General features: G+C 44.8%; 1 protein-coding gene across 7 annotated transcripts in view; it reads left to right on the top strand.

Annotated features, from left to right (window-relative positions):
- Positions 1-13,970, top strand: part of SZT2 (SZT2 subunit of KICSTOR complex) — a 53,638-nt gene that overhangs the window by 4,824 nt on the left and 34,844 nt on the right. For all 7 annotated transcript variants that reach the window (XM_088169807.1, XM_088169804.1, XM_088169805.1 and 4 more), the window contains exons 6-15: positions 225-384; positions 851-957; positions 1,112-1,322; positions 2,359-2,529; positions 7,571-7,802; positions 8,475-8,604; positions 9,823-9,965; positions 10,558-10,710; positions 11,056-11,170; positions 13,657-13,862. In XM_088169807.1, coding sequence (XP_088025933.1) covers positions 225-384; positions 851-957; positions 1,112-1,322; positions 2,359-2,529; positions 7,571-7,802; positions 8,475-8,604; positions 9,823-9,965; positions 10,558-10,710; positions 11,056-11,170; positions 13,657-13,862 — 1,628 coding nt within the window. The remainder of the gene's footprint in view (positions 1-224; positions 385-850; positions 958-1,111; positions 1,323-2,358; positions 2,530-7,570; positions 7,803-8,474; positions 8,605-9,822; positions 9,966-10,557; positions 10,711-11,055; positions 11,171-13,656; positions 13,863-13,970) is intronic.

The raw sequence follows: 13,970 nt of genomic DNA, 5'->3' as shown, positions 1-13,970 counted from the left end.
GCATGCTGTCCCTCCACCTTCAAGCAGCCTTGCCCAGCTGTTCTAAGGGGCATAAGTGACCAGGATTTTAAGAGTACAAGGAAGTTAAAGCTACAAATGGAGTCTGCTGTGGTGCTTCAGAGTACCATGAGACCGCCAGACTGAAGGTGTCTGGAAGAGCAAGAACTGGAGTTGAGCTGAAATCTGCCCCATGGGGCCTTGTGGGCTTTTTTAAACTTTTCCAGGTGGATTTATCCCCCCTGAGCCAGGAGAGCCCTAGTGATGTGCAGGAGTCATCTGGGAGGAAACCCAGTGTGTCTGTGGTCACTGCTGACGTTGGCCTGGTCAGCATGGTCCGGCAAGGGATCCTGGCCCTGCAGCTGCTGCCCTCCAACTCCAGCGCAGGTTGGCTGCGTCCTCGGGGTTAAGGTTTGCCTGGTTGTTTGCAAAGGGTTGTATTCCTCCTGCCATAGGCTGAGGTGAATTTTATAAGGGCTGGTGTGTGCATGGACCTTTCTGTTAGGGATGAAATTTCAGAGACGTCTACTCTGCACTCTGGGGCAAATTGTGGTGGTGGGAATGGGGAGGACCACACAGTGCCAAGTGCTGTGTGTCAGTGTTGGGGAGTGTGAGACACTACAGCTGTGACTTTTGCTCAGAGCAACCTGGGGTGTGAAGAGCTGTGCCCTTTCTGTGTGCTATGCTGTACCTAATCAGGATATTTCCCAGCTCCATAATGCTTTGGAAGCTCTAAACCAGCCTCAGGATTTTTCTCTACTTTTACCCTGCCTAAACTTTGTCTGGTGGATTTACTGGGACAATGATAGCTGTTTGAGATGGAAGATGCACCGAGATGCTGCCTTGTTTACAGGTATTATAATAATTACGGATGGTGTGACCAGTGTCCCCGACGTGGCCGTGTGCGAGACTTTACTCAACCAGCTGCGCAGTGGCACCGTGGCCTGTTCCTTTGTGCAGGTATGCCTGCTGGTACCTGGCAGGGTGGGTACCAGAGGGAGGCAGGTGGATTGGTGGTGGTGGGGGCCTTCTCTGCTTGAGTCCTTGACCAGCCATCTGCTTTGTTCTCAGCGCTGCTGTTCTCTCTCAGGTGTCTCCTTTATCCATCCCCTAGGTGGGCGGTGTCTACTCCTATGATTGCAGCTTTGGCCACGTTCCCAATGTGGAACTGATGAAATTCATTGCCATGGCCACTTTTGGTGCTTACCTCTCCACGTGCCCTGAGCTGGATCCCCTGAGCCTGGATCTGAATGTGTATCACAAGGCATTTCTACTGTACTCCTTTCTGCGTACTGGGGAGTCCCTGAATCCAGAATATTACTGTGGTGAGGAATGTGCATGTTCTAGTTCCAGTAGATGGATGTCTTAGAGCACCTCTCTTTGGGGTAACTCCTCAGCCTTGGTTATGCTGATGCTCTCCCTTGTCATGCCTTCTGTAGACTGAGGGCACAATCGGTCACACAGCCTCACCTGTGAGTCCCCTCCTGGTTCTAGGAATTGGGTAGACCAGGAAAAACAAATGTCCCATTTTCCACCATTCCCCTGGCTCAGTAATCTGCAGTTAGGCCTGCTGTGTTGGGACTTGGAGGGGATCAGGAGCCCACCCTTCCGTGCACACTGGCTGACTCACAGGTGGGGATGTTCTGGAGAGGTGTCCTAACAGAGCTTGCAGATGGCAGTTTGGATTGAAAAACTAGACCCCTGAGAACTGTCCCAAATGCCTCTCCTCATTGTTCTTATTTTGTGACTGTTAGTGACTGAGAGCGTGCCAGGAGAGATTAGTTTAGTTACCAGTAAGAGATGGAAACACTCTTTTGTGTCCCAGTGATATGCTGGTGCCATCTGCTCTTTCTGTAACTTGGCAGCAGAAGCCACATAAACTGGCAAGTTTGAAGAGCTGGCTTGGGACTTGGAAATGTTGAATCTTAAAAAGATCAGCTGTTAGTGGTTTAAGCTCCACATCCCGATACCTTTTTAAAAGCACCTGTGAACTCAGAGTTTTCCAGAGAAATTGGTAAAGCCCCAAAGCTTGCTGTGTGACTGTTGAAACAGATGTGTGGTTTTTGCCTGTCTAGGCTGAAGGTGGAATTCCAATGCATGCCATTTCACAAAAGCAGTCCGAGAGGAAGCATTGCCTGACACGCCACCCTGTCCCTTTCCCAGGCCTCTTGGCCACACTAATGAACCTGTTTGCTGTATTGCAGAATCAGGAGTGGGTGTAAGTGGTGCCTGAAGGATGTACTGTTCCTCAGGCGAGCGAGTGTTCCTGGCAGCTTTTAGGAAGATCTCGGGGAGGCCTGTTGCTACAGGATGGGGCTCGGGGGAGCTGCTCCCTCACAAACCCATCTCTGCCATTTGCAGTGTCCCAGCACAGGCTGTTCAATGAGCACCTGGTGTCTGCAAGCAGCAACCCTGCGCTGGCGATGCGGAGGAAGAAGCACACGGAGAAGGAGGTGCACGCTGACCTTGTGAGCATCGTGTCGGTCCGGCTGCGGGAGGGCTACAGCATCCGCGAGGTCAACATCACAAAAGGTGACTGCTGCCTGCAGGGCTGGAGACTCAGCACTCTGCTCTCAGCTGCTCAGAGGAAAGCACAGGTGGTGGTATTGTGGAGAAAGGAACCATTTTCCCCAAATTGTGTTTTCATTGCCTGATGTAGGGCTGCCCAGTATTGTGCCGTTATGCACTTGCCAGGCTCACCCTCTGTGGTTGTGCCTGGGGAGGGACAGCCAGTGATGCTCTGTATCTTGCAAATGATTTCCCACAGTTGCAGAGAAACTTGTGACAGAACTGGGGTTTGCAGTGCTTTTTTGGGATTTCATGTGTGTTTTTCCTTTTTTTGATCCCTTTCTAATTCTTTGCTAGATGCGCTCCAGAATATTAACATGAAGTTGAGCCCGTTGGTACAAGAGACTTAATGCCTCCAAACTACAGTCTTCCAAAGGAAGAAATTGGGCAAAACAAGAATATTGTTAGGTGAAAATATCAGATTAGTCAGGACCATAACCAATTCTAGAAGACCATAAAACCTTCCAGTCATCCTATTCTCTTACCTGACTCACTAGACATGGCACCTGGAGTGTGAGAACTAGCTGCTAACTAGGGACCTTAAGGGGTTTGATTATCCTTAGGAGTAAATCCTACCTAAATTTCCATATCGAGTTGTGACTAGTAGTAGTAGTTTAACTGAAGGGGAGATGAAAAAATCCAAATGCAAGCTTATTAATACACTAGAATGTGTTTTATATCCGACAATCAAAGTCTGTGATCTAACTCCAAAACCATTCCAAACTTGCCATGTGATGTTTTCTGTGAATTTACTGTGGTCTGCCTAAAAACCTTGTAAATCTCTTCTGCCACTGCTCTGGTTGTAAGACTGTCCCAGGGCTTCATTGCTCTTTCTCTAGCTTCCGTTCTAAACTCCCTGGGACCAAGTTAGACCTGTGTGACTATTATCTTTATTTAAGTTTATCCTCCTTCTCTGACTTGCACAGACATATTTAACAACATCTCTCTCCTTGTAACCTACCTTTTGGCATGTTAATATTAAGCAAGCCAATATTTCACCTTGCTTTTGTAAGGGCAGGCTTTCTGTTTTGTTTATTCAGGTCAATAGCTGTTATTTTTTTTCCCCTTAAGTTATTTTGTTTTCCGTTTGGTTTCATATTTCTCAAAACAGTTGATAAATGTTATAAGTGTGGTTTTATCAGTGCCTTGTTCAGCAGTGTTAGTATTTCCCTGTTTCTGAAGTAAAATACCAAATATGATAGACTGAGAATCATGTGAACTTTCTGCATGATTGTATTGCAGAAATCCCTGAGTCTTTCACACACCTCTTCTTTCAGCTGATGAGTCCTTGGGGGTGTTTATTGGGTTTCGTTTGTTTCGTAGTCCCTAAATGCACTGTCTTTCACATGATAGTACTCTTAAATTTATCTTGCTCAGTTCACCTCCCTGTTTCTCTGTGATGCCTGGCAATTGCAGTTCATTTGCTTTGATGCATCTTGCAAACTGAATGGATCTAAATCACCTTTTTTTGGGGGAAGATTGCTAGCAGTCATATTAGGTGGGATAATTCCTAAAGTTGGTCTTACATGAATCTCCCTAATTTCTTATTTCAGGAATTTTCTGTTAAAAGTAAGTATCTGCTAAGTTTTCCTCATGAGACAGCTGTTCTAGTAATGTCTGCAGATTGTTTTCACAAATGTAGGTGATGCATGAGATTACTTCTCTTAAATCCAGGCAGATTAGATCCATTGCACTCTCCTTTTCTAGGAATATCTGTGGAACAGTGTGACAAGTCCATTCCTGCTCACCCTCAGTGTTCTTTAATTCTTCTGTGCACAAGTTCACTTACAGCTTGAACAGTGCAGGATAAAATGCCTTTCTCTTTAATCTGGCAGCAATACTGAAGTGCTTTTGATGACTGTGTAGTCTTATATAGAAATACTGGAAGAGCATTCACCAGGTATGAATCATTGAAAAAGCAGTCAGACAAGTTAATGTTGTATCTTTTTGTACAGAGGTATAGCTACAACCTCTGGCTCAGGATATTGTGAAGCAGTGAATTCCTGCACTCTGGAGGAATGTATTAGAAATATCACCACATGGTACCACGCTCCCTGCTTTTTCCTCCAAGTATTTGCCTGCTGGCTTTTACTCCCTGGAATGCTAAATGGATTGGTCTCCCATTTTTACAAAAGCAGAAGAGCAGCTGTTCTTCTTCTGCTCAGAGAGATCTTCTGTAGTGAATAACTATGGGCAGGTGCACGGGGGGGAGTAAGAGCAGGATAAACGCACATGATTATAATCTCCATTCTCCTTTCCTTTTTTCTTCCTTTGAGCCTTCTCTAGCTCTTTGCAGCTCAGGGGCTCCTTGAGCCAGAAATACTTTCTGTGTATTTTTTAAGAAGAAATTTAAAAATGAAATGTCGGAGGTATCAAAAACATAGAGTGTATTTCTATGCAGCCTTCAGACTAGTAGCAGATAATGTTACTTAATACTTGGGAAAGGCTAAATGCTCTGGGGAATTGCTGAAAAATTTGCTGAACTAAGAGGTTAAAGTAGAGTTGAGAAATTATTCAAGACATTTAGACATTCAGCACTGCATTTGCTAAGGAAAAGCATGTTTGGCTAATCAGGGTTCTCTGAGCCATTCTACAGAGAAGTGTATAACAAAGAACAGTTAATTAACCTGGATTGCTAAAACTTGCCAATTAAAGGCTGTTAAGGAGCCAGCTGGCTGTGAAGCAAGAGGAAAAAAGTGCACTTGTGGACTTTACCAAAGACAAAATAGAATAAAAAGCTAGCTTTGTGCTCAGAGTTGCCTGGAGAGGTTGTTTGTGATATTTATAAGTGCTCTGGTTACCCTCACTCTTTGATTTTCAAATATTTAGGTATTTAGGAGGCAACTTTGTTAGTTAAGAATGCAGAAGTGCATGTGAAGGGGAAAGGATTGGAAGGTATGGAAGGGAAAGAAGCTACAGGGTCATGATGTGTAATGGACCCCAGTTCTTTTGCTTTCTGGGACATTGTTGGGGGATTGCCCTCTGTAACAACAACAACAAAAAAATCACACTGACCATTTTGTGTTAAGGGCAGCCTGGAGACCAGTCTTCAAAACATAACCTGCCTCTGTGAATCAGTCCAGCACCAGAACTGGCTGGGCACTAGCTGAACAGTGAGAATGGCTATTCTCTAGTGACAGGAATCAGGAAGACAGAGTGAACTTTCCAAAAAAAACCAGAGCTGGACTTTGTGAAGGACATCTAAGTAGAAAACAATGTATTAGCTATTAACTCAGGAACCAGAAAGAGATTGCTTTGCAGTAAAAAAAAGCTAAAGATTCATCTAGATGTGACTTCAAACTAAGTAAATATTTTGCCTGTGTTTTTAGTTTTGCTTGTGTGGGATCACAGGAGTGAAGCCAGGATGACTAATGGAAACAGAGGTGGAAATTGGAAATATTTTTGTTTATAATCTGAGCAAAAATGTGGGAATTTACTTATCATGTTTGCTGTTGATGAAGTAGAAAGGCTTTATTATGAGAACCAAAATATTGTGCATAAAGCACTGGATGAGCCCTAAAGCAATAAGAGTGAGGTGACAGTATGAAATAAAAAGAAATGAATCTATAAATTCTTGTTTAGCCTCTCTGATAAACAAGACAATTCTCATAGGACTTCATGGAGGGTGCAGTCCTGGCAAGTGGATTTATAGTAACAAAAAAGCATCCATTGTAGAAAATATTAGTGACCTTAAATAAAATCCTACTAATCCCCCAGATTAAGTACAGGTAAAATACAGTATACACTTTTGATCACCTTTGTTCAAGAAAGGTGAATTCTTAAGGTGGAGGACGGTCTGGCTATATTAAGGGGAATGAATGTTCTGTCACAGTAACAGCTGAAACTGGGTAAGGATTTCTTAGTACTGCACACTCCTTGTCAATGTTATGGAAATGAAGTTTCTCAGAATAATCTAATCAAAAGAACAACCAAGCATGAATTTGGCATGTACTCTTTAAGGTTTCTTCTAAACATTGTTGGGAGAAGAGTACTTGGAGGGAGCTTCCCAGCAGGGACCATGAGAGCAAAAGAATGGCTTTAAAGTGGAGCTCAATCAGCCTGTGAAGGGGATTGCATGATGTGCCTGTGACAGCAGCAAATGCAGCTCTGCAGGAAACAGAGCATCCAGGCTGATGATCTGTTCAAAAGGTTTCCAGCACAACCAATCACTTACCACACAAACCCTGCAAGTCTGGCAAACTGTAGAGCAGGCTGGACACAGAATAGATGATCGAGCAATTGAAATCACAGCGTGGCCATGTGTTTCCCTGGGATGTTTCAGTACAAACGCACATGCACAGTCAGCAGGAAAGAGACAGTTCTCTGCTCTTTTGGCTCAGTGAGGCCTGCTGTCAGGTGTTTCTGTTAATCTTGCTAGACAGACTCACTTAGAGAGTAAAAATGTACAACTTGAAGAATAGGTGAATATTCATTCTTAGCTTTGGGAAGAGAAGGCAAACATGGTGAGAAGCTTTGAAGATTGAAGTTCTAGATTGCATGAAATACAGTCTGCCCAGGATGAATAGACATTAATTCAAGAATTAGGCCTCATTTTCCAGGTTGTTTATGATCTGTGTCCATCAGATGCCTGTGTTTCTGCAGTGGGATGGATTAACTCTGCAGTGTGGGTGACAAAACTTTATAGTTGAATGGCCCTGCTCATCTGTGCAAAACAACAGTTTTCTTGGAAACAAAGATGAGGCTGTGAAGAAGAGAGCCCATTGCAAATGTCAGCTCCTCCTCTGAGTTTCAGTTGCCTTCTCTAGTGTAGCTAGTACATGTACACTTAAAGAATTGAGAACTCTTCATCAAGTGCTTCAGTGCAAGCAAAACCTCCCTCAGCTGGAGAGGAGAGAGTGACTTTAGCTAAAGCAAACAGCTGTTAGATTACTTTGTTCTCCTCAGTAATCACACAATCTCATGATACTCCTGAATCCCTGGCCAGAGATAAAGCTCAGAGGTGTATGGAACAAGCACCTGAACTTGCTCTTCTGGTCCCATGCAGGTGGGTCTCAGCTGGAGGTGAAACTAGTGCTGCTTTGGAAGCATAACATGAGGATTGAGTACTTAGCTGTTACACCTTGGCCCCTGGACCCATCAAAACGCAGCACTTGGGTGGAAGTGACAATGGAGGGGAGCTATGACATTTTGCATGACATCAGTTGCACCATGAGGAAGCCTATCACCAGTCTGTACCGCACCACAGTCATCCGGCGCTTCTGGAACACCTTGCAGAGGTGAGCTGGACCATGCCCAGCAGTTCCCAGTGTCACTAAGTAATTCCTTCCTTGCCATGCTAGGGTGAGGGTTTTGCAGGTGGCCATCCCAATCCAGGGTTCAAAAGGAGTGTGCTCTGAGAAAGGGGCATGACTGATAACAAGTTTTCTGTCTAGCCAAGGAGAAGACTCAAATTGGTCTGTGATTTAGTTTGTCAGAATGCTTCAGGGTAATGGTATTGCTGCCTCTGAATCTGGATCCTGAGATGCAAACCTTACCTCTGACTGCCATTCCATGGAGGTCATGTGTGCTTATAGCACACCTCTGCAGCTGTACTGCATGGTCACACTGGGAGCAGCAAACACATCACATGTGTCTCTGGGCTGAAGTGCTTGTGGGTCACAGCTGTTTCCTGGCCAGGCTGACTATTACTCCTGGCTATTTGGCAGATTCCTCTTCTAGCACTTCATTTCCAACTCTGATCATCCTCTGTATATATGAGGCTTCTACACTGGAGCCTCTTTAACACACACTTTGCACTTGGACATGGAATCATAGCATCCCCTGTAAATCTCTGTTGTGTAGATGGGCTCCCAGGACACAGGGAGTGCTGTGTGTGCAAGCCCTGTGCTGACGGGGGCAGCAAGGGGGAGAGTGTGGACTTCTGTGGCTAACTGCCTCTTCTTTTCCAGCATCAACCAAACAGATCAGATGTTGGTACATCTGCAGTCTTTTGACACAGTCCCAGAACACTTTACCATTCCTGAGAGCACCAAGAACGGGGTGCCCCTCTTCTACATCCCCCCAGGCTCCACCACTCCGGTATGTTCCCTCTCTCTTCGTTTAACATGGGACAGTTGTCTCCCCTTCCTAGTTTTGTACTCAGGCCTCATCTCTTGTTCATCTTGTCTTCATCTTATCCTGCTCAGTCAGGGAGTTCAGGTGTGGTGCAGTGAATATACAGTGCCATACATTTGCCCCTCTGGGACATCACCCTATGTCTTAAATGTTGCAGCTACACCTCTAAGCCCAACAGCAAGTCTCCTAAGTGTGCTGTGAAACCTTCTCCTGTAGTGCTGTGATGTGTGAGACTGATGGGAAGGCTGACATGCTTGCTTTTGCTGTGCTTTCTCTGTGGATACCCCATAGGCATGGAGTTGCTCCTGGCAGTGCAACCAGTGCCCTGGAGATGTAGCTCAGTGCTGTCAGGTGAAGATACATGATGTGCTGAATAGTTTTTTAATAGGCTCATTGCTCTGAGCACTCATGTGGAAGGTGCAAGAGAGATACTTGTCATCTGCACAGAAGAAGCTAAGCAAAATATGAGCTAATAGTTTCCACTGCAAAATTCAAACTCATTGAAACTCACTAAGCAGAAGAGCCAGCATATTCTCTGTTCCCTGCTGCCAATGTCCTTGGCATAGATGGAAGAGGACTAGCAGATCTTAAAACTCAGGGAGCTTTAACTTCAGAGAAATATCCCTTTTATTTTATTGCTTAAGCTCTTCTTTAGGTTTGCCTAGTACATTTTTCCTATGTAGGGCTATGTATCCCACAGTATATCTGGAACATCCCATCTTATGGCTAACCACCACTGTATTTCTATGTCAGCAGAATTGCTATAGTTGGTGGAATCAATGTCACCATACAAACCTATTAGAGTTGCCCAATGCCACCCATTCTGGCACCCTGTTTGCCTGAGCACTTTCAGATGAGTAATCTCAGTGTTTAATTACTTTGCTGACACAAGCCATATATCCCCCTCTCAATCAGAAGGCACACCATTACATATGCCGTCTTTTTCATGGTTGATTTACTTGATGCTAAGTAGTTAAATTCCTAATTAACTTGACATTTCAAGAGCCTAATTTATTTTTGCTTATGCTGTACTGCCTGTTTCAATGTGAACACACTTACTCTGTTCAGAGGAAATTACCCAAAGCCAGGGATTTGGCCTACAACAGCTCAGCTGCTAGAGAAATTTTTGGTCTCTCTGGGTGGAGAACTTTCATGCTGAATATTGTCCTGTCATATTCTCAGGTATTATCTCTGCAGCACAGTGGGTCTGACTCAAGCCATTCCCAGTTTGCCTCCTACTGGAAGCCTATCCTTTCCATGGATGCCAACTTCTGGCAGAGGTGGCTGCACATGCATCGTATAGTCGTCCTTTTGGAGCATGACACGTATGTAAAGGGCAGGGCTGAGCTCATGTGCACACTGTGGGCCAGCCTGGGAAAGCAGGGGGTCCAGTTCAGCCCAGCTGAGGACTTGCAGATCTTCTGCAGGTGCCTGTGGCCAAGGGAAGGGGCCTGATGGATGCTAAAGGTTTGTTTATCTGAGAGGCACAGGAGGTTGGGAAGTCATCTTTGATTGGGAGGATAAATCGTTTCTCAAGTCCCTCTTGGGTTCTGATTTCCTGATTGCAGAGGCTGTGGGACCATTCTTTTGGAAGCTAACCCACATGCTGCTGAAAAATGTCTTTCCTTGCTTTCCTGAGGCTGGTCCTAGTTGCAGAGTAATGTGAATAATAGTCATATATTGCATGGAGGGAGATAGGATATGAGGGCTGTACTCTCTGCAGTGTGGAAGTTCCAGTGCACTCAGGAGTGTGGCTCTTCCTAGTGCTTGATTAGGGGAGGTGCTGGTTGTTGGCTGCTGTGAAGGACAAAAGGCCGATAGACCAGTTAGAGTAGGACGGATATGGCAAAGTCTCTGTGGGTTTTGGGGAAGAAGAGAAACTGCAGCTGTGAAATGACTTTCTGTCCCACCCTGCAGGCCTGTGCCCAAGCACCTGCACACGCCTGGCAACAATGGCCGCTACAGCACCATCCAGTGCCGCATCTCACACTCTGCACTCACCTCCCTGCTGAGGGACTGGAGCAGCTTCGTGCTGGTGGAGGGCTACTCCTACGTCAAGCTGATCCATGGGTGAGTGGCTCTGAAGCAGTGCCATGTGGGGAATTGGGTGTGGGGCCAGACCAAGGATCTGGTTAGACCAGTATGATGTGGCTATGGGCCTGAAGCAGATGTTTACAGGAGAGGATGAGAGCTAGACAAGGGGATATGAAACCCTGCAATTTCTGAACTGTTCCATTGTGTTCCAGGTGCAGCCTGGAGGGAGAGAGGAGGCACCTGGGGGGTTTCTATATGCTAGGCCTGATATGTGTTACTATGAAGTTGTGTAGGCTGTTGGGCTCTGTGGGGCAGACCTCTGCTTGGTCAGAGCAGCAAAATCCATGCCATTTCAGCCTTGTCCTAATCCCTCCTCCATAGGTCTGAGGATCTTACCCCTTCCTCATTCTATGTGGTACGAATCATCTCCAAAGCTCCCTGCATGGTTCTCCGGCTGGGGTTCCCCATTGGCACACCTGCACAGGCCAGGAACAAGGTGAGAGCTGGTTGTCTGCTTCGCGGGGTAGGAGCAGAGCAAGAAGTTCTGAATGTGAAAATGGTGGGTCGATCACAGGCAACATTGTGGGCAGCTACTCTCTAATAAGTAACTACTGTGTTAAGGCTTAGATGGGTTTGAATCTACTGTAACAGAAAGGGTCATTTGGGACAAACTTTCTTTGTTAAGTTTATGAAAGATCTAAACTCAAAGACTCAAAGATCAATAGAATAGAATAGCTGGTCACATGGGTGTTTTTCCCACTGCTTAATTCAATTGTGAGGCTTGAAATGGCTCAAAGGTTATCTAGTCTATCCTTCTGACCAAAGCACAATCAATACCATCTGTAAAGAACAGCAGATACTTGTCTGACTTATCTGTAAAGACCCCTGTGATAGATGTACTACGTATTTCCTGGGCTATCTCTTCCAGTACATGTATATTGAATCTATTGGGCAGGGAGGAAGTTAATAGTTAAAATGCAAACAATGCCCCACATAAGCAGTACAGGAAGAGAAAAAAAAATTAGTACCTAGGAAATGTTTTCAGGATAAAAGTCTGTCAGGTAACTTGTAATAACCTTTTTGTTATCAAAAAGAAATGAGCTGCCTTAGTCAGATGCAGAAGGTGGAGTTACTGTATGGACTGGTTCTCCAGTTATAATGGCTGAGACAAGTCTAAGTGTTCCCAGGTAAAGCATGAGAAAGATGCCCTGCTATTAAACTGTGTGAACTTTTTAATATAAACAAGAGGTTTATCATTAAATCTAGATCTTTTATCTTCATGAAAGAAATCTTTGGTTTGTCTAGCTTAGCTTAAGTGTTAAAGATTAGTCTGAGGAGAAGATAACAAACATGGGAAGGACCATCTCTTTCTGCGATGATGAACCCAGATAATACTAAATGTTCTGGCACTCTGGCAGATCTGCCCTTTCGTGACTTTAGGGGATCCAGGACTTGGGCATTAGTTGCTGGGTCAACTTGTGAGCTTGGTAATGCCAAGTGACAGGCTTTTTTGAAAGAATTCCTCTGGCAGGTGCAAATTAATATATCTTTCATGAAGAAGGTGTGAGACAGGCGCCATACCCCGCAGCTGTGGGCAAGCTCCAGATCATTGCAGCAGGAACTATATGTAGGTCATAAGTTGTATCATCCACTATTTTTTTTGCCTGCCATAGAGCTGATTAACTACTCAGTGTGGAGGATGAGAGGATGGCAGTAGAACTTAGCCTGGTTTTGTTTAAGGGAAAGGGGTTTTTGTGCTGAGCAGTTCAAATTTCCCATACTGAAGGGAAGGAAAGCACTTTGTACAGTTGACTTTCAGAAAGCTGTTTGGTGAGACTTTGTATAGGGCACAACTGTAGAACTGGAGGAATGGGGTGTCATAAAACAGAAACTGCCTTGGGGAACAAAGCAAGGAAATTGAAAAAGTGCTCTGTTTCATCACAGCAGAAGCTGTTCATGATTTTCCCAATCTTTTTTCTAGTCAAAGGTTAGGGAGCTCATTTGCAGAAAGGTAACATGTGCTGAGCTGAGGAAATGTGCCAATGGCCCAAAGCTATTTCAGCCTCTGTGCTTTGGTGACATCTAAGCAGCACAGTGGTGGCTGGAAGCCAGTATGGATAACTGCAAAATAGTGGGATTTGGGAGCTTAAACACCATTAGTGATTCTGTGATACCAATATGAAACCATGAAGGGGACCCAGGTGGCAGCACAGTGCAGGAAAGAGCTCTTGTTTAACATTTGGATTTAGGGACATTCCTTTCCTTGAAAAAGACATAGTAGTGATGGGAAACAATACTGAAATAATTAATGTTGAGGAAGAGAAAGAGCTGTTGTTCTTCTGTTTGTCTACAATGGTAATAAATATTGAAAAAAGTTGAACGAAGATCATGAAAAGAAGCCTAATGATAGAAATTCCAAAGAAAACACTGGGCTATTGTGGGAATCAGATGCTGGCATGGGTAGAACTATATTCAGAGCTACTAAAAGCTAAAAAGAGTAATCAGGAAGTAATTGTGAAACTATCTTGGAAAAAATTAACCTAAAAAATAACCCAAGCTCCTGAAACCTTTTGATATAGAGGTTTGACAAATGAACGTGATAGTGGGGGAATACTTAAGACAGAGCCGAACTGTTCCCACAGCTGATAGGGACTAATTACATTTACTGTGAGCTGTTGAGGAGAGGAGAGGAGGGAAGAATGAGAGTGGGTGCTCGGACTGCTTCTGTGGAGGAGCTGGCATGCAATTAATTTGTTTTTAATCTGAGTTTTGGAAGGCTTTTAAAAGTACTTAAAATAGGGAGCAAAGAGCCTTGTGTCATCTTGATCTTGGTCTTGCTAGTGCCTCAGAAGTAAAATGGCCTTTAACTCCTGCTCTTCTGTGTATTCAAGGAGTGTTCTGTTTCTTTTGGACACTTGTTTTGAATAGTTTATATCTCCAGACAAAGTTGGTCATGTTTACCTTTTGCTTTTGCCATGACAGATAGTGGAAGAGTTACGGGACCGAATCTTGCAGCTGCGCTTTCCCCACAGGGTCCAGAGCAAGGAGGCAACTCCAAAAGCAAAGAGGAAAATGTTGGGCAGTAGTTCTCCCTCCAAGTCCCCACCTGTGCCTGGGGCCCAGTCAGCCCTCTCAGACAGACCCTGCCTTGTTGTGCTGCACAAACCCTTGGAGAAGCTGCTTATCAGGTAAGTGATGGAGTACCGGGCTGTCAGTACAGCCCTCCTGCCCTGCGAAGTGGGAAAGGGGAGGATCTGTGGATGGCACTGTCTGTTGTAGGCTGAGAGTGCTATGAG

This window comes from Sturnus vulgaris, chromosome 9 (assembly GCF_052056855.1).
Source record: "Sturnus vulgaris isolate bStuVul1 chromosome 9, bStuVul1.hap1, whole genome shotgun sequence".
Classification (NCBI taxonomy): Eukaryota; Metazoa; Chordata; class Aves; order Passeriformes; family Sturnidae; genus Sturnus; species Sturnus vulgaris.
This window is presented reverse-complemented; position numbering and strand designations above follow the sequence as displayed.